General features: G+C 35.9%; 1 protein-coding gene across 14 annotated transcripts in view; it reads left to right on the top strand.

Moving 5' to 3' along the window:
* Window positions 1–24,806, top strand: part of ARHGAP29 (Rho GTPase activating protein 29) — a 72,425-nt gene extending 47,619 nt beyond the window's left edge. For 8 of the 14 annotated variants that reach the window (XM_019752550.2, XM_074335161.1, XM_074335163.1 and 5 more), the window contains 12 exons: window positions 8,629–8,786; window positions 9,345–9,484; window positions 9,758–9,862; window positions 10,870–10,956; window positions 12,498–12,596; window positions 13,654–13,793; window positions 14,085–14,273; window positions 14,552–14,689; window positions 17,911–18,140; window positions 20,008–20,338; window positions 20,471–20,579; window positions 22,751–24,806. In XM_019752550.2, coding sequence (XP_019608109.2) covers window positions 8,629–8,786; window positions 9,345–9,484; window positions 9,758–9,862; window positions 10,870–10,956; window positions 12,498–12,596; window positions 13,654–13,793; window positions 14,085–14,273; window positions 14,552–14,689; window positions 17,911–18,140; window positions 20,008–20,338; window positions 20,471–20,579; window positions 22,751–23,637 — 2,613 coding nt within the window. In that variant the 3' untranslated portion in view covers window positions 23,638–24,806. The remainder of the gene's footprint in view (window positions 1–8,628; window positions 8,787–9,344; window positions 9,485–9,757; window positions 9,863–10,869; window positions 10,957–12,497; window positions 12,597–13,653; window positions 13,794–14,084; window positions 14,274–14,551; window positions 14,690–17,910; window positions 18,141–20,007; window positions 20,339–20,470; window positions 20,580–22,750) is intronic. The other 6 variants (XM_019752570.2, XM_019752577.2, XM_074335160.1 and 3 more) reach the window with 1 other exon arrangement.
* Window positions 24,807–25,578: the final 772 nt, after the last annotated feature.

The following is a 25,578-nucleotide window of genomic DNA, read 5'->3' as shown; positions in this document are numbered from 1 at the left end:
GTTTAAAATTGAAATCTGAGACTTTGAAATTGCCTTTAAGACACTGTCTTGCTTGGGTTGCTTGTCAGAATGGATTTGACCCCTGAAACTTCTATCAGCACTATGAGATCTACTCTTCAAAATTTCAGTAAACTAGATAGATATTAAAATTGAACTCAGTGATTTATTTGAAGACAAAATTATCCTGCCCTCATGTGTTTCCATTTGCCTCTTTAAAATAGTTTTTGTGAAAAATTTACCAAAAATAACCCTCTTTTTTGGTGTACATTTCATGAATTTTAACCCAAGTATAAATTTGTATAACCACCACCACTACCATGATCCGGATTCAGAACAATTCCATTACTCAAAAAAAATGTCCTCATGCTGCCGCTTTGTAGTCAGACTCTGCACCCACCCCTAACAAACAGTGATATGTTTTCCATCTTTATAGTTTGGTCTTTTCCAGAATGTCATATAAATGAAATCACACAGTATGGAAGTTTTGGAGACTGGCCTCTTTTACTTAGGCATAATACCTTTGAGATTCTTCAATGTTATGCATGAATCAATAGTTTATTCCTTTTTATTGCTGAATAGTATTCCATTATATGGATGTACCATGGTGTTTATCCATTCACCAGATAGACATTTGCATTGTTTCCAGTTTTGAGTGATGGTGAATATTTGTTGACAGGTTTTTGTGTGAACATAAGTTTTCATATTTCTAGGGTAAATACCTACAAGTGAGATTACTGGGTAGTATGGTAAATGTCTGTTTAACTTTGTAAGAAATTGCCAAACTGTTTTCCACAGTGGCCATACACTTTTCATTCTAACCAGCAATGTGTAAGAGCTCCAATTGTTCTGCTACCTTGACAGCTCTTGTCAGTTGTTGTTTTTGTTTTAGCTAGAACAGCTTATTAGAACATTAAGTGGGTAATGGTAGTAGTTTGAATTTGTGTTTCTGAAATGACTAACGATAGTGAGCATCTTCTCAAGGGCTTATATGCAGTCCGTATTTTGCCACTTTTTTAAAGATTGAGTTGTTTGTTTTCTGATTGTTGAGCTCACATATATTGTCTTCCAGTCTGAAGCTTCTCTTTATTCTTTTGGCAGTGTCTTTTTTGGAGCAAAAAATTTAAATTTTGATGGAGTCTAACTTGTCAATTTCTTCTTTTTATGGGTCATGCTTTGGTATTGTATCTATGAGTGCTTCATCTAATCCAAGGTCATAAAAACTTGTGTGCTTTCTACTAAAAATTTTATAGTTTGACATTGATATGTGATCCATTGGAGTTAATTTTTGTATAAGGTGTGAAGTACAGGTTGAGGTTTGTTTTTTGTATTTGGTTGTTGTATTAAAATTATACCCACCAGATTTTAATTTATGGAGATGATTGAACACTGACATGGAGAGGTCAATGTTATTGAAAGATGAATTACATTTCCCAAGAGACAGGGACACGGTATGCCACACAGGGCCACAGGAGAAATACCAGTTTGGTCAAACAGAGTAGGAGTGAGGGGAAGCGAAGTACAGAGCCTTTACTGGGGTTTCTGAGGAAAAGACAAGATAGGGAAGGATAAGCCATATAGGATTGGTTATTTTGAATAGTCCAGTGGACTTTAGGGTATAGGAGTGTCTCTGGTTGCTTGGTACCTGGCCCTGGGATGACATACAGGAGGAGAAAATATTGGCTTGGTGTGTGAAAGTTAGGTAATGCGGTGGTTGGAGTTGGCATATGAAAGACACGCTATGCTCCCAAGCTAAGAATTGGCTGGCTCTGAGAGGAGCAGTTTCTCCCCAGCCAGTAAGCTTTTTAAAATGTCAAAACATCATAAAATACAGAAAATAAAAAACATGGTTAATGCAGTTGTCCACTTGTTCCAATACCATTTGTTGAAAATATTGTGTCTTCACTGAATTGCCTTTACATCTTTGTCAAAAATCAATTGACCACATTTTTGTAGATCTCATTTCTAGTTTCTGTTTTGTTCCATGGATATATGTGTGTCTGTCCTTTTGCCAAAGCCCTACTGTGTTGATTATTACTGCTTTATAGCAAGTCTTAAACTCAGGTAGTGTGAGTCTTCTAACTTTATTAGTTTTCAGAATTGTTTTTGAGTATTTGAGATCCTTTGACTTTATATAAAAATGTTAGAACCACCTTGTCTATATTTACAAAAAAATCTTGCTAACATTTTGATTGGGGTTATATTAAATCTTAGATCACATTGGGGAGAATTGACTATATACGTAGCATCTTAACTATATATAGAGTTGTCTGGTCCATGAACATATTGTGTGTGTCCCTACTTATTTAGGTATTTGATTTTTTTATCAGCCTTTTGTAGTTTTCAACATACAAGTCTTTTACATGTTTTGTTAGATTTAAACCTATGTATATTTGTGTTTATTTGGGGGGGCTATTGTGAATGTGATTGATTGATTGATTGATTAATAGATAGAGCTAGAGATGTATACGTACAGATAATTAAAATGAAATAATACGAGATATATACAAACATATGCAATTTATGTGTATGTATGTATTTATGCACACATACACATACATTTACTTAATTTCAAAATCCAGTTGTTCATTGTAAGTATTTAGAAATACAGTTAATTTTTGTATGTTGATCTTATATCTTGCAACCTTGCTAAACTCACATATTAGTTGTAAGAGCTATTTTATAGAATCAGTTGGGGTTTTCTGCATAAAAAATCATGTTACTGCAAATAGAAACAATTTTATTTCCTCCTTTCCAATTTATATTCCTTTTATTTATTTTTCTGATTGCACTGGCTAGGACTTCCAGTTTATTGTTGAATAGGAGTGGTGAGAAAAGACATCCTTGCCTTACTTATTCTTGATCTTAGGGAGAAAGCACTTAGTCTTTCACCATTAAATACGAGGATAACTGTAGGTTTTAGAAATTTTGTCCTTTATCAGGTTCAGGAATTTCTCCTTTTTCTGGTTTGCTGAGAGTTTTATCATAAAGTTGTTGGATTTTTGTCAAATGCTTTTTTGTATCATTTGATTGATGTGATAATGTAGTGTTTCTTCTTTAGTCTATTATGATGGATTACATTGATATTTGAGTATTGATTTAGACTTGCGTTCCTGGCATAAGCCATCTCTTGGTTGTGATGCATTGCTCCTTTTATAGATTGATATCAGGGTAATTCTGGCCTGATAAATTGAATTGGGCAGTGTTCCTTCTTACTGTTTTCTGAAAGAGATTGTTTAGAATTGATGTTACTTCTTTACATGTTTGGTGGAATTCCCTGGTGAAAGCATTTGGACTTAGTGTTCATTTTCAGAAGATTTTTCACTATGTATTCAATTTCTTTGATATCGGCCTAATGAGTTAATTATTTCTTTTGGGGGTGAATTTTTGGTAGTTTGTGGCTTTCATGGAATTGGTCCCATTCATCTAAGTTGTTGAGTTTATGTGCACGGAGTTGTTCATAGTATTCTCTTATTCTTTTAATGGCTTAGTGGGCTGTGGGGATATTCTCTCTTTTATTCCTGATATTGGTAATTTTTGCTTTCTCTCTCGTTTCCTCTGTCACTGGTTAACCTGGCTAGAAGTTTATGAATGTCATTGATATTTTCAAAGAAACGGCTTTTAATTTCATTGGTGTTTCTCTTTTTTAAAAAAAAACAAATATTTATTTCTGCTTGCTTTGGGTTTATTTTGCTTTTGTTTTTAGTTACTTAAACGTGGAAGCTTTGATTGTTCATCAAGACCTCCCTGCTTTTTTAATACGAGTATTTAATGATTTAAATTTCCCTCTAAGCACGGCTTATCAGCATCCCACAAATTTTGAATTATGTATTTCCATTTTTGTACAGTTCAAAATATTTTCTAATTTCCCTTGAGACTTTTATCTTTGACCTGTGGGTAATGTAGAAGTTTGTTGTTTAATTTGCAAGTATTTGAGGATTTTCTGGACATCTTCCTGATACTGAGTTGTAGTTTAATTGTTGTGGTAAGAAAAATACTCTTTATGGTTTCAATTCTCTTAAGTTTGTTAGGGTTTGTTTTATGACCCAGGATATGGTCTGTCTTGTTGAATGTTCCATGTATGCACTTGAAGAGAATGTGTATTTTGCTGTTGTTGACTGGAGTGTTCTGTAAATGTCAATTAGTTCCTGTCAGTTTATGGAGTTGTTTATTTCTTCTGTGTCCTTGATGATTTACTTTTTACTTGTTTCAATTACTGAGAAGGGAATTTTGAAGTCTTCAACATATAGTATATTTTTAGCTCTATCAGTTTTTGCTTTAAGTGTTTTGAAACTGTCAGTTGCTTATACATTAATGATTTTTATATATTCGAGGTGAATTGATCCTTTTATCCTTATGAAATGTCTCTTTTTATTCTGATAATTTTCCTTACATTTTAGTCTGCTTTATTTAGTATTGATATAACTATTTCAATTTTATTTTTAGCATGGTATACTTTCAGTTTTTTACTTTTAACTTTATCATATTTAAAATGAATTTTTTATATAGCATATAGTTATCTTGATTTTTTAAAAATCTGTTTTGGCAGTCTGTATCTTTCAAGTGAAATGTTTAGACCATTTATACTTGATATAAATATATGTTCAGATTTAGATCTATATCATTATTGGTTTTCTGTTTATACCTTCTGTTTCCCTTCATTTGTTTGCCTTCAGCTGCCTTATTTTGGATAAATTGGCAATTTTTTAGAATTACATTTTAATTTATCCATTTAATTTATCTAGTATAGATTTAATTTAATCTGTTTTATTTACCTGTTAGAATTATATTTTCATTTATCTAAAATGCTTACATACATTTTAATTTATCTATTGGGTTTTTTACTGTATATCTTTGTATAATTATTTTTAATGGTTGTAATAGGCATAGATACATTCCTTTTGGAATTGGAATCTGCATTTTGAACAAGATCCCCCCTACATGATTCATTGGCACATTAACTTTTTTGAAGCACTTGTTTAGAGAAGTTATAAATAACTTGATCAAGGTCACCCAGCATGTAAGTTGTAAAGCTGGGATAAGAACCTGATTAAATGACTTTAGAGCATGTGCTCGTAAATACTGTGTTATCTTGCTTAATGATTATTCAGTCTGGATTTGAACAACTCCAAAATTAGGATGATGTTTATATCGAGCGAAACAAAATATGTTTCCTTATGGACTTTTCAAGTCATACTGTGCTAATAAAATCCCTCTTCCACAAGATAACACTTTAAATATTTAAAAATTATTATTACCTACCCTCCCTGGGTCTTTTCTCCAGATTAAATACCTCCAAAACTGATTACTTTTCTTTGTATAACATGGTTTTTAAGTTCTCTCATGAGTTACAATCTTGTTTTCTACATCCCTTTTAAAACATGATGCTATTTGGTGATCCAACAGTTATGATTTCCTTTAATTTGATGTCATGTCAGCAAGAGGTTGCCTGATTTTGTATGTAATACATCTGTATTCTTTAATGCCTACTAGTTATGTAAAAGAAATGTAAGATATATGCCTGCTGTCAAGGAGTTCAGTATCTATTTAGAGAGAGAGAATTAACATATCTGAAAAATTGGAAAGTGATGTGTACCGGTGTATGAAGTAGACTTTGATGTTAAAGTTTCCCAAACTTGATCAGATTCCCAAACTTAAGAAAATCACTACAACATGTAATCTATAAAGACAGTTTATATAGAGGTTCCATATATATATATTTGTAAAATTTCTTATTAGCTAGAATTCTTTTAAACCAATTTGCTCAGGTTTGTTTGTTCCATATGGCATTATTCACATTCAGATCCAAGTAGACACCAAATGCAACAGCAGTTCTTGACTGCAGATACTGTTTTCTAGGTAACAAGCATGACTTTCTCAGATTTCTTTGTTTTCTTCTCCATCAAAGGCACAAGAATTTGGGATTTTGGGTGATTTATTTTTCAACACCACCTCCAAAATTGTTTTTTTTAATTATATTTTCATTCTAGGACATATAATTGCATATGTATTTCAGAGAAAACAAAATCATTTGAGATATAAAGATGCTAGACACTCAGATTCATTCACAATCATAAGGAACACACACAAATCAGATTCACATCCCAGCAAAATTGTAAGTTATGGTTATCAAGGATTATTCCTGAATATTCAAAATTGTCTTGAATTATAGTATTGATGGTATAAGATGTAGATCATAATTATATTACTAAGAAAGAGGAGGAGAAATGACCAAGTCAGTCACTAAAGATCTAAGCAAATCAATGGGCTTTGAAGAATGGGAAAAATTAGAATAAGAGTGATTGTGTTGTTTTGTTTTACAGAGCATTCAAGAAACCTTTATCCATTTTCTAAAGTATAGGACAGAAAATTATATTGAACAAACTTTTTAGATTAGTGCTGATTAAATGGAAGAAACTTTTCCCATTAATTTGAAATTACGGAAAATTCTATTTCACCAGCTGTCAGAAAAATTAGCACTCATCTAGGTGCCATGGACTAAAAATTAAATGTCAGTGATAAAAGCTGGGCATAAAGTTGGAAGACCTGTGTGCTTGAGTAATCAATACCAGAAAATGTGCAGAATTACAGTATGATCTTGACTAATAACATTTTCTACTACTATTCATTTGGTCATTTCCCCTTTATGAAGCATTTAGGACACTGCGTTACACATTGGAGACCTAGAAGAAAAGGGCTAAGTCCCTGACTCAGAATGCCGATTGAGGGACAAAAAGGTCTAGAGGCCTGATGATTTTTTAGGTGTCTGTGAGCCACCCTGCAATTAAGATGCCCATCAAGTCCTGCAGGATCTTCCCCTTGGGGGCCTTACTCTTTAGCATGTCTGTTAAGTGAGGGAAAAGGCTAAGTGATTTAGGGAAAAGAGATTTTAAGATTGGGCTATCTGTATATATTATGACTTAAGTCTCTTATTACTAATAAATACCCAGAGACAAATATTCAGCACATGAATCCATCCGTTAATACCATTCTATTCATTTGGCTTTTCAAATTAGTGGTGTTTTTAACTAGATTAATAAAATTTATTAAAAAGTATTAAAAATGTACAGTTACCTTTAGGATCAAGAGAGTGAGTTCACTTTACCATTAACGGGAGAATTCCCTGAACATTGCTAGTTGCTGGACTTAAGTTTTACTATCGGCAGTTTGAATTTCCTTTGTCCCTTGAAAGAGTCAGGGCACAAATAAGCTATTGTATTAGGTTTACTTTTCAAATACTGTTTGTGCTGAATCATAGTTATTCTTAAGGAATGCCTGTCTACCCTGAAAAGGACTTAGAGGCTAATCGAAAGTTCACCATATCGTCTGGTATATGAAGAGATATGAAGAGGAAGCATGGCAGTCTTGGAAATAACATTAGTCCAATCAAATTTCCATTCATTCACATTCCCCGCACAGGAGCTGGAGTGGCATTTTAAAAAATAGATCATGTTATATAGTTCGTAACTCTCTTTAAAACCCTCTACTGGCTTCCCATTGTACTTAAATCCAGACTCCTTAATGGTGGGTTAGATGACTGCTTCCCTTTCGGGCTCCACCTCTTTCAGTGTGCTTCAGCCATATTGACTGTCCTCTATTTCTTGAGCACGAGCTCTTCCAACTCACTCTTGCCCTGGGGTCTTTTGTCTGGATTGGTCTTCTCTCTTCTCCCTGTAACTTGGCATTGGCTCTTTCTTATATCAGGTCTCAGTTCAAATGCTACCTCCTCAGAGAGGCCTTCATTAACTTCCCATGTCAAAAATACCCTTCCACAAGCACATACCTGGTCATATTCCATAACCTGACAATCTTATATAGTATTATTTGCAGTTTTTAGTACCAGAAATGATCTTTATTTAATTTGTTTTCTCTCCAGTGCCACCCTCGGGAGAACATAAACGCTATGAGTACTGGAATCTCATTTGTTTATTTGCTATAATATTTCCAAAGCCTGGGTTTTTATGAACCTTAAATTAGTTAAGTCATGTGAAGTTCTCAGAATGGCTCTGGTACAGTATCAGCACCCATCAGCTGCTATTATTGTTATTGTTGCTGTTACTATAAGTAGTAGTAGTAGTAGTAAGAGCATATTTAGGCATTTGTAGAAACTCAGTGGACTAATGTATTTTGAATAGATTCAGAATAATACCTAATTATAAAAATTGAGTACTGTAGGATACATTATACATATAAAGCACTTCTATTTTCATAGGATTGAAAAATGAAAGTCAAAATAATCGTGTTCTGATTGGAATTTTTCCCCCCACATTTTTCACTTAAGACTTTAGATAGTTGTGATCAGACTGAGAGTACAGAGCTGAGATTTCTCAAAAATACATTCGTTTAAAATTGTGAACGAGTAGGGGCATGGGATTGTATTTTTGAACTTCTCAGTTTAAAGCCAGTTTTGCTGGAAATGATTGATATGTTGGGTTAAGACTACTTTTTTCCCCTTCTGATCAAGATCAGGCACAAAGTCAGGCAACATGGTATGCTCACAATACTATTCAGTGCTGTATGTGTCACTGGATGGCCTTTTTCTTGGTGCTGTTACTTGAGATAAATGTATGTTTCCATAGCATTCCATATATCATGAATTATTTTGCCTTTTATCCCTATCTGTGACTGTAGGTTACAGTTAACCTCTTCCAGATGCAACAACTACAGGCTGCCTCCCTCGCAAACAATTTACAGTCTCTCTGTGATAATGCCAAACTGTATGACCCAGGCCAAGAATATAGTGAGTTTGTCAAGGCCACGAATTCAACTGAAGAAGAAAAAGTTGATGGGTGAGAATTGATATATAGATGAAATTTTCTTCATCAGATAAAATATTCATTGCTAACCTCCTGTAGAGTATCAAGTGGTATCTTTTCTAACATTGGCAGATTTGACTTTAAAATTTTCTGAAGTTTTTTATATTAGTTAAGATATAACTAATTCACTTGAGAATAAAAAAAACTTTTCATTTTGACACAAGAGCTCAGTTCTTTGAGGTTTAAAAATCCTTTGAGAACGACAAATAATGGTCATATCTACTATTTTGAATGCAGAGGACACAGATTTACCCTACATTTCCACAGGTCATAGTAGAAAAGTTTAACCATGACATGAATAATTAATTTTACTTTTGCTACTCTTTTCTGTATTTCAGCTGTAAAAAGTACAAATGGTTAGTAAGTTTTATTCACATCTCTTTTAAGAAGTTGAACCATATAATATGGTTTGTTCTTAATATTTAGTTAAATTACTGTACATTCATTAAATTAACAGGTTTTTCTGAAAATAAAATAGGTTGATTGTTAGTCATTCTTTTCAGTAATGAGTTTTATTTGGGTTTTTCTTAGCAATGTAAATAAACAGTTAACAAATCATCCCCACACTTCTGGATATGGACCTGCTGACTCATTAGAGGATGTTGTGCGCCTTCCCGATAGTTCTAATAGGATGGAAGAGGACAGATGCTCCAACAGTGCAGATATAACAGGTAGTTTTCACATTAATGAGAGCACTAATTTATGAGAGATCGAATTGTTTAAAATGCAATTATTAAATGAGTTGCAACTCTGGAATTTAAAAATCAAGTCTTGAATTGTAACTTTATGAGGCCTTATTCACAGTTGTAAGCCCTGTGTCTTTCATAAAGTGGGTTATTGATCACTGTTAAAGAAACGTATCTCATTTTAAATAATGTCAGTATTTTCCCTTATGATCCATCTGTATGTAGCCAAGTTTAACTTTAAATATTCTTTTCTTAAAGGTCCTTCTTGCATAAGACCATGGACATTTGGGATGTTCAGTGACTCTGAGAGCACTGGAGGAAGCAGTGAATCTAGATCTCTGGATTCAGAATCCATAAGTCCAGGTATATAAGTCTAGCAGTGAAAATTCAGTGAAAGATTAAAATATTCCTTTTTGGGAATATGCTTTGCTTACCTTATGTTTATAATTAAACTGTCTCTTAGAGAAGAACATGTACCAGGGGTGCCAAAAAAATGTGTACACATAACTTGTATTCATCTTTTGTTATTGGTATATATTGAGTATTACAATTTTAATACAGTTTTTTCCTTTCTTAAAATGTGTATACATTTTTTTGGTGCCCTCTGTATGTATGTATGTGTATATACACATATATATATTTAAAAGAAGAAGAATAAATCTTTGTATATTTACCACCCAGCCTAAGAAATGGAACATTATCAGTATATTACAAGGCCCCTGTGTGTACCTCTGTGATAACAATTGTCTTAACCCACCAGAATAAGCCATCATCCAGAATTTTGTTAATCATTCCCTACCTACCGTGTTTCCCCGAAAATAAGACCGGGTCTTATATTAATTTTTGCTCCAAAAGACACATTAGGGTATATTTTCAAGGGATGTCTTATTTTTTCATGTACAACAATCTACATTTATTCAAATACAGTCATGTCACCTTCTTCTGGAACATCGGCATAATGTCCTAAATGCTTCCATCTGGCTGATGATCTTAACTGGGGCTTATTTTCGCGATAGGTCTTATTTCAGGGAAACACGGTATGTTAAAATGTTTTAGTACCTATATTTGGTTGACCTTTGCCCTCTTTGGAATGTTATACAGATGGAACTGTACTGTTCTTTTGTGACTTCTTTCATGCATTTTTTTTTGAGATCCATATTGATGTGAGTAGCTGTCTTTATTTTTTACTATACTCTGAATAGCATTCCATTCTGTGAACATTATTGTCAATCCTTTTTATTGTTTTGTAGTTAGTTGCTATAATGAACACCATAGTGAACACCAGTTCTTATACCTATGATCACTTATTCTTATTAATTTTTTACGAATGTACTTTAAGGCCCGTAATTTGATAATCTCATATTCCTTAGAGAGGCAGACTAGGTGTTTTGAACTCTCCCTTAGTGGCTTCAAGGAGGACACCTTGCCATGGGTTATACAGCTAGCAGGAGAAGAAGGTAGGTAGCACTTGAACCCAAAAGATTCTTACTTCAACATCCTTCTTCTCCGCTCCTCTACCACAGACTGCGCCACTGCGCCAGTCCTTTTCTTCCTGCTACGTTCCTTCCTCCTAATTGGCACTGCAGGAGATAATGCTACAGGATTTAACCACAAAGTCCAAGACATTTTGTTTTTTAGTGTTCTACATGTTATAGAAATTTTCTTCCTGTAAATAAATGTCTTGAATTTAAAGTTAGAAATAACTTCCATGCAGCACTGGGGTTTGTAGGCTTACTTTGCGTCCTCCTTTAAAACTAGTTCTGTTCAAGGACACTCGAGATTGAGCCTAAATATTTGAGTATTTGTAATGAGCTTTGTAAAAACAATGTCGTTCCAGCTGTCCCCAGAAATTAAGACCCATTCTAGAGCAAGCCCTAAATTAGTTGGAATCCTGTAAGACTTCATGTGATAGACAAACATTTGGAAACTGGTCACATGATAAATAGGTGAAGACCTGGGGATGCCTAGCCTGGAAAAGAGGAAACTTGGGGACATTACAGCTGTCCTCAAATATTGGAAATGTAAAGGGACTAAAAAGTAGTTAGAGTGCTTTTGTTTGCTCCTTTAGGGAGAAGTATGATCTAAGACTAGGATTTATACGGAGGCAGATTTCTGCTCAATAATACAAGAAAGCTATTCTACAATTAAAATAGTTCTAAAATGGAACAAATGACCTCATGATTTCAAAGTCATTGCGGACATGTTCAAAGCAAAAATTAGATGACTACCTTTTAAGAGTATTGTGCAGAGGAATCTTTTTGGGGCGAGGTTATTGCTTTAAATCATTTGTAAAGTCCTTTCTAACTCTGACCCTTAGACTGTTAGGCTTTGATTTAAGCGAATCCTTCCACTTAGTTGTAGCCCTGTTTGTAATATCAGCAGGGAGCAAATGAACCTCAGTACCTAGTTGTGCTGCTTCTGAACGTGCTTTGATACACATGGCAGATCCTTTGCTGGCATAACATCTGGTGCTCTCTGCTCCTGCCAGGAATCATTGTTCCCGCTTCCCAGCCTCCAGTATTCCTGGGAATATAAATGTGATGTTACTGTTAGTGTATTGCTATATTTAAAGATTTTTGTATACTTTACAAAGCTTTAGGTTATATTGTATACATTTATCTATAACTTAATTCAGCAAGCATTTAATGACAACTTTAGTATTGTGCCAGGCACACTGTCAGGTATTAGATACAAGACGTGAATAGAAAATGCTCCTTGTTCTGTAAAGCTTACATTCCCTAGCACTATCAGAAATTGGCAGTCAGGGTCTCATTGGGATGTCTGACCCTCAATTTTACATTGATTTGTACAAGTTTTAGTTCAGTTCTCTTTTGTTCCCAGGAATTCCCTGTATCCGAAGTCTGAGAATGGAAGCAAATTTTGTACATTGTAGCTAATAAAAATAATATGACTGTGTTATTCAAAAAATGTTATCATCAGACATTCATAAAATTCTCCAGTGCATGATCAGGTAATTGTACCCATAATTTTCTTTTAGGAGATTTTCATCGAAAACTTCCACGAACTCCGTCCAGTGGAACCATGTCTTCTGCAGATGACCTAGATGAAAGAGAGCCACCTTCCCCTTCAGAAACTGGTATTGACAATCAGTCGCTGAATGTCACTGAATCAAGTTCTCGCTAAACCAATTGAATCAGTAGCACGGCATGATATTAGGAAAATAGTATAATTCAAAGAATTACTCTGCTGTGTATTAAACAAAAGGCATTTTAATGACTTAACTATATTCCAACAAATTATGTACAAGTATGAGTTGATAATATATTAATCAAATGTTACAAATGTAAAAACGAGCAGCAGAACTACTAGATCTAAAATGTACTAGCACAGTGCTAAAATAGGCTAGATGTTTGATCTTTCATAAATAGTGACTAATATAGTGACTTAACTGTTAAAAGGGTTGCAGTGCATGAGAAATTCTGAAATAAAGCCACTTTAAAAGAAACAGTGCAAGAAGCTAAGCAGGAAGAATAAATAAGTATACTTCTTGATGACAGAGAAAGTTGTGCATGTTGAAGGATATAAAAGAGAAGTCTGTTACCTTAATGACTTGAATTAGACTCATATAAATTAGTTTTGTATATTTGAAATCAACAGTTACCTGTTTTGGCATCTTTTACTAAAATAATACAGAACGCTTGACCTCCGGTAGGATATTGATACACAACTAGCTATTATTATCTGTAATTTTATAATGATTTAAAAATAGCTTTATCCTTAATGCAAATAATGCTAATACACTAATGTCATACAGCTAGTTTTCTTTGAAGCTTTTATAGGGGCATTTTTTCTAAGAATATAATGCCACCGATGTAACATCCTTCCCAGCTCTATAAAGGGCATATTAATAACAATATAAATTTTCTAATTCTGAAAACATTATGCTGTGCTGTTTTAGAAGTATCTTATTGGTTTGGTGGTGCTTTTTACTCATTGCTAAAATGTTTGATAAATATGTGCCTTGTAAGAGATCTTTAAATAAGATGCTTATTTTGATGTTACAGGCTCAAAATAATAGCTTTTTGTAATATATGAATGATTGCAAAGTCTAAAGATTTTTCAAAATACACTATTCTGTGGTATAATTTTTGCCGCCTTATAATTCTTATATAATAATCTATTTCTGTTGCAAGGACCCAATTCCCTTGGAACATGTAAGAAAACATTGATGTCAAAGGCAGCTCTCACCCACAAGTTTCGCAAATTGAGATCCCCCACGAAATGTAGGGATTGTGAAAGCATTGTAGTCTTCCCAGGTGTTGAGTGTGAAGAGGTAAGATGTTTCTGGCATTACCTTAGCCCCTTTATGCTTTCTGTTTTTTCCTTTTTTGTTACTAATTTTACTGAGTCAGATCTTTTGCAAATATCCTTTTAATAAATTAATAAGGAACCACAATGTATCTTCTATAATTTTATATTTTCTTTTGCTAGTAAATGTATTTCAAGCACCACAAGTTATATTTTTAAACTCATTTTTGTTGTGTTACCACTCTACCTATCATTTGTCCAATTGTGAATAGTTTTAAGTTAAGTTAACCAGTTTTAAACTTTCATTTTCTTGCAGTGTCTCCTTGTTTGTCACCGAAAGTGTTTGGAAAATTTAGTCATCATTTGTGGTCATCAAAAACTTCTGGGGAAAATACACTTATTTGGAGCAGAATTCACACAAGTTGCAAAAAAGGAACCGGATGGTATCCCTTTTATACTCAAAATATGTGCCTCAGAGATTGAAAATAGAGCCTTGTGTCTACAGGTATGTTGTAACTCTTGAAATGAAAAATTTTAAATATAAATGCCTTTGTGATTTGTTCTAATGGTAAGGAGACTTTAAAGGAAAACAATGATCTGAATTTTTAATAAGTAACTGATTTTATTCAGATTTATTTGGAAAACATTACCTTATTTGGCCTAGGCTTTTTTGTAAAGCATTAATAAAAATTAAAATAGATACATCAAATATATCTAGATGTCCACATTTAGCCATTTGTACTAAAGCAGAATTTTTCAAAATTTTTCTTCTTTTTTCTCAAGGGAATTTATCGTGTATGTGGAAACAAAGTAAAAACTGAAAAACTTTGTCAAGCTTTGGAAAATGGAATGCACTTGGTAGACATTTCAGAATTTAGTTCACATGACATTTGTGACGTCTTAAAGTTATACCTTCGACAGGTAAAGTTTTTACCCTTGAAACCTACCAGGAAATAGAAAAGAACAAAAATATGATTTGCATTTTGCTCACAACATTTGCTACACAGACCATTTTATTAACAAAGACCATATTAATATTTTTCTACTTATTGTACAGAAGTGAGTATAAAATATATGTACAGTTTACAGAGAAATACTGCTAAAAACACTCGTTTCCCATCACCTATCTTAAGGAAATTGAACATTATTATACCTTTTAGAAGGGCCCTGTATGTCCCTCCCCAGTTGTAGCCTATAACCCCACCCCAATGATCTTTCCTAACCATGTTAGTAACTCCCTCTTTTTCCTTAATAGTTTTAATACCTGTTGTATATTCCTAAGCCACGTATCATTAAGTTTTAGAAAACTCTGTAGATAGCATAAATCTAGCTATGTAAAGAAAGGCTATTATTCAGACTGTTACATGAAGGATTCAGTAAGTAGAACAGTGTCTAGGTCATAGTCCAATTTTACCTTCGTTGATGTTTTAAAATAGCTGTTGTGGGAGGTCAGTGGGCAAAGTCATGAACTCATCCTGGAAGTTCACCATATTTGGGACCTCAGGTAGGGCTATCCTTGCATAAGCTGGCTAGTGGAAGTCAGCAGGAATGTGGTTGGGCTTCTCTATATTTTCTCTTTCTATGCTCACTGTCGTACCTGTAGTTTTCAGGATTAGATCCAAAGGAAACACTTCTGTGGGGTGAAATAAGTGACCTTCGTGGCTTCATGCAGCAGTTTATGAAGGAGTTTCAGGAACAATCAGCACACTGTCACGATGAGCCAAGTATAAAAGTGATCTGGTCCTTGGCTGAAATTGAAGAGACAGTTACAGAGAGAGAGCATAGTGACTACGGTCCTCAACATGTCGCTCTCGGGAGTTCTGATCTCGATCTGGGCCTTTCTTAACATAGTGAATAGCTGTCATCCTGGGATCACTCTTCTCCACCCTCTCCTCTTTTGTAAGGGAACACCTGTCTTCTGTGCCTTGGCTTCCTATGTTGGTTTATTCTCCTGTTTTGATCGAGCCCATCTCTTGAGCAAGGTGGAATAAGAGTATGTATTTGAAACCTTATTCATCTGTTTTTATTCTACTTTCTTGAATGGGAATGGAAGAGTGTGAATGGTGTGGAATAGTAGTCTAGGCTGGAAATTATTTTTCTTCAGAATTTTGCAGGCATTTTTTCTGTTGTTCTCTTTGAAGCCTGAGATCCTCATTCCTGATTCTCTGTATGTGGCCTATTAATTTTCTCTCAAAAGCTTATAGAATAGTTTTCTCTTCATTATCCTAAAGTTAAACAATGATATGCCTTGATGGGGGTGTAGTTTCACCCACTATTTCAGGCACTCCAGGAGCTCTGTCACTCTGGTTATTTGTCCTTCAGTTCTTACAACTTTTGTTGCTCATTTCCTTGAAGTTCTAGACCTTCAAGTTGTTGTTTTTCCTACCTATTTTGATTTGTCTTCCATGGTTTTCTGCTTAAAATGAGAGTTGCAAATTTAAATGTCTTTGGAAACTCTTAATGAATACATAAAGGCTTTCAAGATTTTGAACTTTAGTGTGATCTAGGTGGGCTGTTTGGGAAACACGTGATGTCTGCATCTCCAGGGCTAGTCTGATACCCTAGAGGAGGGTCTTCCGCTGCCTAGGTGTGTGGTGCCAGCACTCTGGGAGTCAAGTGGGGTAAGAAGACTCTGGGATCTCTGCTTTCCGCATGCATCCAGTCACTAAATTTCTGTTTTTTAGATGATTGTCCACCTGTTTCTTGTGCTAGGCATTGCCCCTCCCAAGAACCGTCAGTTTAACACTGCCCAGAGAAGAAACCCCCAGACTTCTGGGGAGCAGGTTGCTCAGGAACATGGAGTGGAGACAGCAAGGATCTAGAGACCTAATGCTTCTTGGGTAGCCTACCCTTCCTCGTGATTAGAGGACTTTGGGCTGACAGCCCCTGAGTTTCCTGATGCTGTAAACTGTTGTACCTCAGTTTGAAATTGCAGCTTTCTCGGGACTGCTAAGTCAGCACTTGGTCATCTGCTCTTCCACTTGTGAAATGTTGCTTTTGTCTCCATTCCTATTCTCTTGGTCCTGTGGACTGAACTGTATTTCAGTAGGGTTGCAGAGGGGGAAAAAAAATAGATACAAATGTTGGACCTGCCATGTTAGCCCAGGAAACCATTGATAGCTCTTTAATCACATTTTATAATATTCTCAGCTGAGAAGTTGAGAAAACGTACCTTTGAATGACTGTAAATCTCACAGTGAATCATCCTTTATCTATTCTAGCCATACAGGAAAAGGAAATGAATGGGGTCCGATACTATCAGCTATCATTCTGTCTCAGGAATACTATGGGACCAAGACTTCAGTGTGGGAAGCCCTGCTCAATTCTACAGTATTAGAGAGTAGCCTTCATTTTACTCATATACCATGTGGGAAATCTGAAGCTCCAAGAGGTTAAGTTACCTTCTTCAGATCCCGGAGTGGTGGAGGTAGAAATGGATCTCAGAGTGTCTCCTCTCTGGGACCAACAGGGGAAACTGGATAAGCAGGTGTCTACTTCACCACAGATAGTATAGGACACCAGATGTATGCTGTATTTTCCATTGCTGAGCAGTGGAAATATTGAAATAAGTTATGCCAGTAGACATATCAAGGGTGGCATACCCTTTGATAGTTTGAGGAACTTTTTCTGTTGAACTACTTATGCCAATTCAAGTTATATTTAAAAATTTGATAAATAAAATATTGACAGTTTCTTTCTTGTAAGCCATATTGTCTTATCTTCAGTCTGATTTAAGTAAAACACAAAGACCAGATAGCATTTTGTTCTGTTTCCGCCATACCAATTAAATTCAAGAGTATAAGCCTTTTCTAATTAATTTGGCTTAATTTTTGTATCATCCTGGGTTTGTTTCAATAAAACAGTTGAAGTTCTTGCTGGCTTAAGTGCAGTCATGAATCTAAGGTTTAGAGTTTTACTGATTATGAGTTAACTCATTTTTAATATAAATATGATTTATGGTGATTATGTCAGATCGACTATAGATTATGTCTGTAGCAAACATATGTACATTTCTAAATGTGGATTGACCTTAAATCGTGTTAATGTAAAGGGATGTATTAAACCATTAAGTAGCTATTCAGTAGATATTAATGGGGAAAAAAGGACAGAATTATATTTTTAATGTAATTTTATTTCTTTAGCTTCCAGAACCATTTATTTTATTCCGATTGTACAAGGAATTTATTGACCTTGCAAAAGAGATCCAACGTGTAAATGAAGAACAAGAGACAAAAAAGGATAGCCCCGAGGACAAAAAATGGCCAACGTGCATAGAAATAAACCGAATTCTTCTAAAAAGCAAGGACCTTCTAAGACAATTGCCAGCATCAAATTTTAACAGTCTTCATTACCTCATAGTACATCTTAAGCGGTAAGAACTTTGTACAAGATGAGTATCCATTAGTGGGTGGATAACTGAGCAGTTTTATTGTTTTTATTTTTTTTTAATTGTGGTAAAACACATAACATAAATTTACCATCTTAATCATTTTTAAGTGCACAGCTCAGTAGTATTAAGTATATTCACATTATTGTGCTAATGTTTTTAAAATGAACATTTCATTTCACAGAGGGTGCCGAAAAATGTATACACATTTTAAGAAAGGAAAAACCTGTATTAAAATTGTAATGATACATACCGATATCAAAAGACGAATACAAGCCATGTGTATACATTTTTTTGGTACCCCTATATGTGTTAGGGAAAGGGAGTCAATGCGTGTATGGTCATGCCCCTGGCATCTTTGCCTCAGATGCCTCTTATGTGCCCGGCTCTGGCTCTGGCTCTGGCTGGGGAAACAATGAAAAGGTTTCTGTCATCTGTTGTGCTTGTCAGCTTCAGGGGCAGACCTGCAGACAAGGGCAGTGCGGCATCATTCTTATTCTAATAGAGCTATGCACTGCAAGCCAAGGAAGACTAGGAAGGGAGGGTCATGAATCAGAGAAGGTAGCCCTGAGCCAGACTTAAAGAGCTAAATAGTGGTTTGGTGGCAGGGAGTATGCAGAAGAGCATTCTAGGCAGAGGGTAACAGACACAGAGATACAAGAGATCATTTTGCATTGAGGAAGTATAAGCAATTTGGTTAGACTAGGATATAGCAAGCAGAAGCAGGAATGAGCTAGCTAGGCAGAGGCCTGGGAAAGAAAGCCTTACATACCTGGCAGGTAACTAGACTGTCTTCCTTCTGTGCCCACTAAAGAATTTTGTGCCAAGAATTCAACATGCTCAGATTTGCCTGTTACATCTTTCTGGCAGCAATATGGAGAATGGTTTGGAGGGGAGGGAGGCCTTTACTGCACTTCAGATCTCCTGGAATAGTCATAGAAATAAAGGTGATGAGAACTTGAAGTAAGGCCATAGCAGAGGGAGTGGCAATAGAACAGAGCAATCTTTAGGAGGGAGAATCAGCGACAATGATGTTTAATTTTCCAGCACCGGGACCTGCAGCTTTTAGGGGTATTTTTTATTTCCGCTGGTAAAACTCTAGTAGTTGTGTCGCCGGAGGCTCACCGGGATGTCCGGAGAGGGTTCAAACTGGAGCAGCGGTGACCAGGTTCTAGTTTCTGCACAAGAAAGAATTCAAAAGTAGACAGATGCAGGAAAGCAATTTATTGAAAACAAAAGTACACAATTGAGAGGAAAGTGCGGGCACCCAGAGGAAGTCAAGGTCAGGGTTTTTCATGTCTCCTGGGGCAGGAATTGGTGATGTCGCATTGACTGGTTCATTCATGTCCTCCCCCGGGCAGGACCCAGCCTTTTCTTCCTTATTTTTCCTCCGGAACTGTCATGGCGTCAGATACATGATGGGAGAGTCATAGTAACCACAATGTAAATGAGATTATAATGACATTATTATAATTAGTTAAATAAATGTCACGTCGGGAATTAGCCTAGCTGCCTGAATCTAGTTCTTGTTTTTCTCCAGCTGCAGGTAACTGGATACAGTCACTTGTTACTTGTGTAACCAGTGAAGCACCTGACAGTTATATACCCTGGAGGGGGTTGTTAATTTCCTAGGCTATGTATCTTGCCTCATTTCTTCTCCTAACTTAATTTTTATCCTCTTATGGTTGAAACCCAACTTGGTGTGTGTCAGTTTTTAATCAAATAAATATATCCTTTTCTTAGACTTCTGCAGCCCATTTTCACTCCACCCTTCTCAACCCATAGTAGTAAACTACCATCAGGGCAATCTAACCGGCAAATGTCATACAGCTTTATGTGTTCTACTCTGCAGGGTCGTAGATCATGCAGAAGAAAACAAGATGAACTCCAAAAACTTGGGGGTGATATTTGGACCAAGTCTCATTAGGCCAAGGCCCACCACTGCTCCTATCACCATCTCTTCTCTCGCTGAATACTCCAATCAAGCGCGGTTGGTAGAGTTCCTCATTACTTACTCCCAGAAGATCTTTGATGGGTCCCTACAGCCACAAGATGTTGTTGGGTATAGTACAGGTGGTGTTGCACCTCAGGTGGATCAAGGCTGTCTTCTGAAGCCTCCGTTATCACCAGAAGAAAGAGAACTAGACCGTTACATGAAGTCACTGTTTTTTTCTTCAAAAGAAGTGAGTTTTGACCTTCATGCAATTGTGTTGGAACTTTATAATGTTTATGTTAAGTTTAAAAAAAAACCTTTGAATTGTTTATTTTGAGGTGTGTTTGCTTCTTCAAGTTTAAAAATTCTCTTCCATCAACAGGATATCCACATAGCAGATAGTGAAAGCAAAATTGTTGAACCAGCTACATCATTTGAGGAATCAGAACGAAAGCAGAATGTATTAGAAAAATGTGATGCATGTCTCATTGGTGAGTGGCCAGATACAATACGTGTTTTCTGACTTAAAACTATGTCAATAAACCATGCTTAAGAGCAAAGGTGAATGGAGCTGAGAGAACTCAGAGAAAGAAACTTCTTTAGTACATGGATCTTTGCTAGCCATTAAGAAAGTTGCCTCTTAGTGTACTTCGCATTTAAATGAATGTCATTGCCTATAATAGTCTTTCTTAGAAAAAGACATCTTGTAGTTCATAGATATTGCTTGTGCTCTTTCTGAAAACTTTTTTGTTTTCATTTTTGCCATGAATTAAAGTCATGACAGAAGGGTATTGAGTAGTATGTTAGTTCATTGGCACCTGTGACTATAAATCATTGTATTGATCTAACTGCTCATAAGGAGTCAACTGGATTCCTAAAATGACAAAAAAATTTAGACTCTTAAAACTTCTAAAAATTTTTTCAAATGCTTTTACCTATCACTTGCCTTCAACACAGTAAGCACACATATACGTATGTCTTTTTATTTCCTTCACTTCAGTCATTTTATTCACTATATGATGATTTTAGTTGCAGTGATTGGTAACTATCAAGCTGGTAGAAAGGCTTCCATTTATTACTGTAATTCTACAAGTTTCTAAAGCTAAATTCCAGTTTTTAAAAATTCAGCCATATATGTTAAATTGGATGTATACTCAAACAGCAGTTATCATAGCCTCACTGGGTCTAAAAAGTAAAGGACCTAATATTCATTAAGTGCCCCTGCTCTTTGCTAAGCACTGTGCTTATTGTTTGATGCCATTTATCTGGTTTGATCTTCATAATAGTCTGTGCTATGAAGTCAGTAGTAGTATTAGGCCCATTCAACCTATAGTCTAATAGTCTGAGAAATCATGCCAAACGTCATGCCCCTAATAAATCGTCAGTCAATATTTGAGCCTATGTTTGTGCTCATTTCACTGTCCCATGATCTAGGACTCCCAGTTTGAATAGTTATGATAATAAATGTCATTTTTGAGTGCTTATTATATACCAGAGAATTCTAAGCTCTTTTCATGATTAGGTCATTTGGGCCACACATCAACAAAGATATAATTATGATTTTCTTTTGACAGATGAAGACACTGAGGGACAGTGAGATGGCTTTGCCCAGTGCAGAAGTGGTAGAACTGAGTCAAACGCAGCCACTGGGCTTTAGAGTCTGCACTCTATCCATTAGGCTATAAGTTTTTCCCTCAGAATGCACTTTGGGCGGTACCTACAGCCCAACCACAACGAGTCAGTTCCCAGTGAGGGGTCTGTAAATGTGGGTTCGGACCTGGGAAAACAAAACAAGAAAGTGTTGCTTTGGTAGCCCAGGGAAGAGAGGTCAGCAGTCTCAGATAAGAAAGAAGGTCAGTGAGATGACTATTGGCAGTGATTCTGATGGGCACCTGTCAGCAAACTGCTGCCCAAAGGACTGTGAGCAGAGGGCTGGAATTTTTCAGAAATGTGACTTTTTTAGGAGACATGTAGCAAAGAGGCACAGGGTTTAAAGGAGCTCAGCGTTCTAGTCTGAGGCAACATGGACCGTGGGAACTTGATAGGAAAGAGGAAAGTAAGTCTGGAAGTAAACTGTAAATGGAGTGAATGGCATTTTTCGTTAAAATAAAACAATTCAACTTCACTGGGATGGGATGAATGTTATAGCCCATTTATTAGTTGATCAGATATGAAGGACATGTAAGGCGTTTCACGTGATATGCTCGCACTGTGGGTTGAGGTAACTGAAAAGCAGATTAAGTGAGTTGGCAAAAGCCTTGGGATTCAAGGCCTCACCTACTTTGGTATGTGAATTGGTGTAACTTTTCTGAGGTTAATTTACCAGTGTCTGCGTGTTGAAATCATGACAATCCTTTCACCCAGCAAATACTTGTTCATATGTGGCACGTCAAAAGAGGTTACTTCAGCAAGTGTATTTTACTCTAACCCAAGTGGGTTTTGTTTATTATATTGACTTTATTGATTTAAGTAAATAGAGAATTCCAACATTTTTATTCAGAGTCTGCCTTTAAACTTATCTGCATAGATAACTGAGACTAACTTGAAAACAATATATAACCTTTGTTGTTCGGAGAGCGTATTCATCGATACCTTATTCAGACTCTCTTGTTAACCAGGTATCATGAAATTGGCTTTTTAAATAAATTTTCTTCTTTTTCAGACAACAAAGTGCCTTTGCTTGTAGACCAAGAGCTTGAATCAGCATCACAAAAGGTGGAAGATGTTTTTAAAAGCTCCAAGCCACTGACTGTGAAATCCGACAGGGAAGCAAGCAGTGTTGCTGAGAGGTGCACTCCAAGGACCAAGATTAGACCTGCAAGTTTGCCTGTGGATAGACTGCTGCTTGCAAGCCCTCCTCATGAGAGAAACGGCAGGAATACGGGGAATGTAAATTCAGACAAATTGTACAAGAATCCTACCTTTGAAGGAGTTTATAGAAAAGACACCCCTACTATTTGTTGCAAATTTGATGGCTTTAACCAGCAAAGTCTACAGAAAACTCGGGAGAAGCAGTATGAACAAAATGACCTCACTGCAAAGACTGCAGTGATTGTGCCCAGCGCACTCCAGGAGGGGGGAGTGCTGACCGGCATCAGGGTTGGTGGGGACCATCGACTCAGCGCCACCCAGCCCAGTAAGCCATACACAGAACCAGCCATGTCAGCAAGACAGGTGTCAGAGAGACGGTCCTCTGACTCGTGCCCTCCTGCTCCTCTCAGAGCACCCAGAACACTGCAGCCCCAGCACTGGACAACGTTTTATAAGCCACGTGCTCCCGCGGGTAGTGCGAGAGCAGCTGAGGAGAAACCCACAGCATCCCCGCCAGCAGTGCCTCCTGGCACCGCTCACATCCCTCAGGGGCATTCGCTGAAATCAGTGCCAGACTCCGAAAACGCAGCAGCTTGTCCTGTGCAGCCACTCGGTGAGCCTAAGGGGAACTCGGAGGAGCGCGGCCTGCCTGGTGTGCATCCGCCGTGTCAGAGACCGCGGCTTAAGCGAATGCAACAGTTTGAAGACCTTGAAGATGAAATCCCACAGTTTGTGTAGGGTTGTCAAAATTCAGCTTTTCGTTTTCAGTTGTTTTGTTTTGTGGTATTGTGTTTGTTTTGTGAAAGAATTTTTGACAGGGCCCCTTTTGTAAAGGATTGCCAAATTGTGGATTTTGCTTTTGTCATTGTATTGTGTTATCCTGTGTTATATTGAATAGTAGATATTTTGATAGGGCCACATTTGTGCCTCACTGGAATTACCTGTATTTCTGAAGTTGTGAATAAGTAGGTAGACTCATGTTTTTTAAAATTTAGTTGATTTTCCTCATAAAATGGTCCATTTAAATGCATCCCTAATATATAGTTCTCAGCTAATAGGTGCAATTGGGAAAAATCAGCTTTATTTTTTTGAAGTGAAACTATGCTTATTTATAAAAGGAATGTTTCTGAATGCAAGTGCCTAAAAGATCTTTGTTTAGTATGATTGTTTTTTTCACACAATTTTATAGTGCATCTTTGACCGTTGTGCTTTTCTTATTATGTATGTAAACTTTTTTTTTCCAATTGGCAATTTACTTAACTTTTTAATATTTACATAATGGCCAAAAGGCTTGCAAATCTGTATTTAATTGCATTTTAATTAATTGCCAGATGTTACATGTGGTGATCAGTTGAATTGTACAAAGAAAATGCACTTAAACCTGTTTCTAAATTACATAGTTCAGTTTTATCTTACTTGGCTTTAGATGATTTTAATACATTTAATAGTTTTTCACCTCTTGGCTTTGTTCTACGTAAACTTTTGTTGTTCAACAGTTCTGAACCTTTTGGTATTTTATATAATGGTCCAAAAAATGTTTTAAAATTCAATGCATTTCCTCCTGATATTGTCTGGTGTGTTTTTTAAAAAACCATCTCTTTTGTATGAAATGTTTTTACTTATGAATAATTTTATGTACTTTTTCTACCTGGACTTTTAACCATTGACAATGTATGTTTCATCTGAATCGTGCAAAGATTTATTTAAGTTGATTCTAACTATAGTTCAGTAAACCTCATTGTTTTGGAATTTGTGAGGAGGTATAGATGATTGGATATATTTCATTTATAAAATGCCCAGTTTTTAGAACTAGTGCAGTTCTGTTATTGTCTGGGTTTCTTCATTTTGCCTAAAATAGGATATAAAAGGGACAAAAGAATAAAATAGCCTCTTTTTGTATATGTGAACTGTTTGTAGTAAATGCTTTTGTATATCATGTTATACTTGATAAAATGCACACACACACGTGTGTGTGTGTGTGTGTGTGTGTATATATATATATATATATATATATATATACACATATATGTATATATATTAACCTGTGAAATTATTTCAAGTTTTTTTGGCTTCTCTGAAACTGTTGCCTCTTAGGACATGAGACTTTAAGGTCTGTTAACCACTGGCTTAGTGGTCATACGTCCCTTGAGTGCTGCAACGTGGGATGCATTTTATGGGAAGTTATTTAGTTCTGTATGATATTAAGGACAAGGGAGAAATGAATAACTCTTTTGTGCTGGAGCCTTGTTTTTAGTCGTCATTGTATAAGATACAAAAGAATTGTATTGCTACGAAAACCTAAAAAGAAAATAAGAACCAACATTTATTGAGCCCTCTCTATATGCCATGAGCTCTGCTAAGTTCTACATAAATTATTTCAAGTTCACAGCAGCCTATTATAGGTGAGTATTTTATTGCTCCTGTGTTACAGAAAAGGAAACAGGCTTAGTTAAATGATTTGCTCTAGGTTCCGTCGCTGTAATAGTTGGGGTCAAGTCTTCACACACAGGGCCGTCAGCTTCTAATGGTCAGTCTCTTAATTACTGGTTACTAAATCATACCAGAGTCATATCAGGTAGTGTGTAACAATAGAAAATTCACCTTTAAAATTTTTTATTATGGTAAAATATGCATAATTTTTGCCATTTTAACCATTTTTAAGTATACAGTTCAGTGGCA

The sequence above is a fragment of the Rhinolophus sinicus genome, linkage group LG06 (genome assembly GCF_036562045.2).
Source record: "Rhinolophus sinicus isolate RSC01 linkage group LG06, ASM3656204v1, whole genome shotgun sequence".
NCBI lineage: Eukaryota > Metazoa > Chordata > Mammalia > Chiroptera > Rhinolophidae > Rhinolophus > Rhinolophus sinicus.
This window is presented reverse-complemented; position numbering and strand designations above follow the sequence as displayed.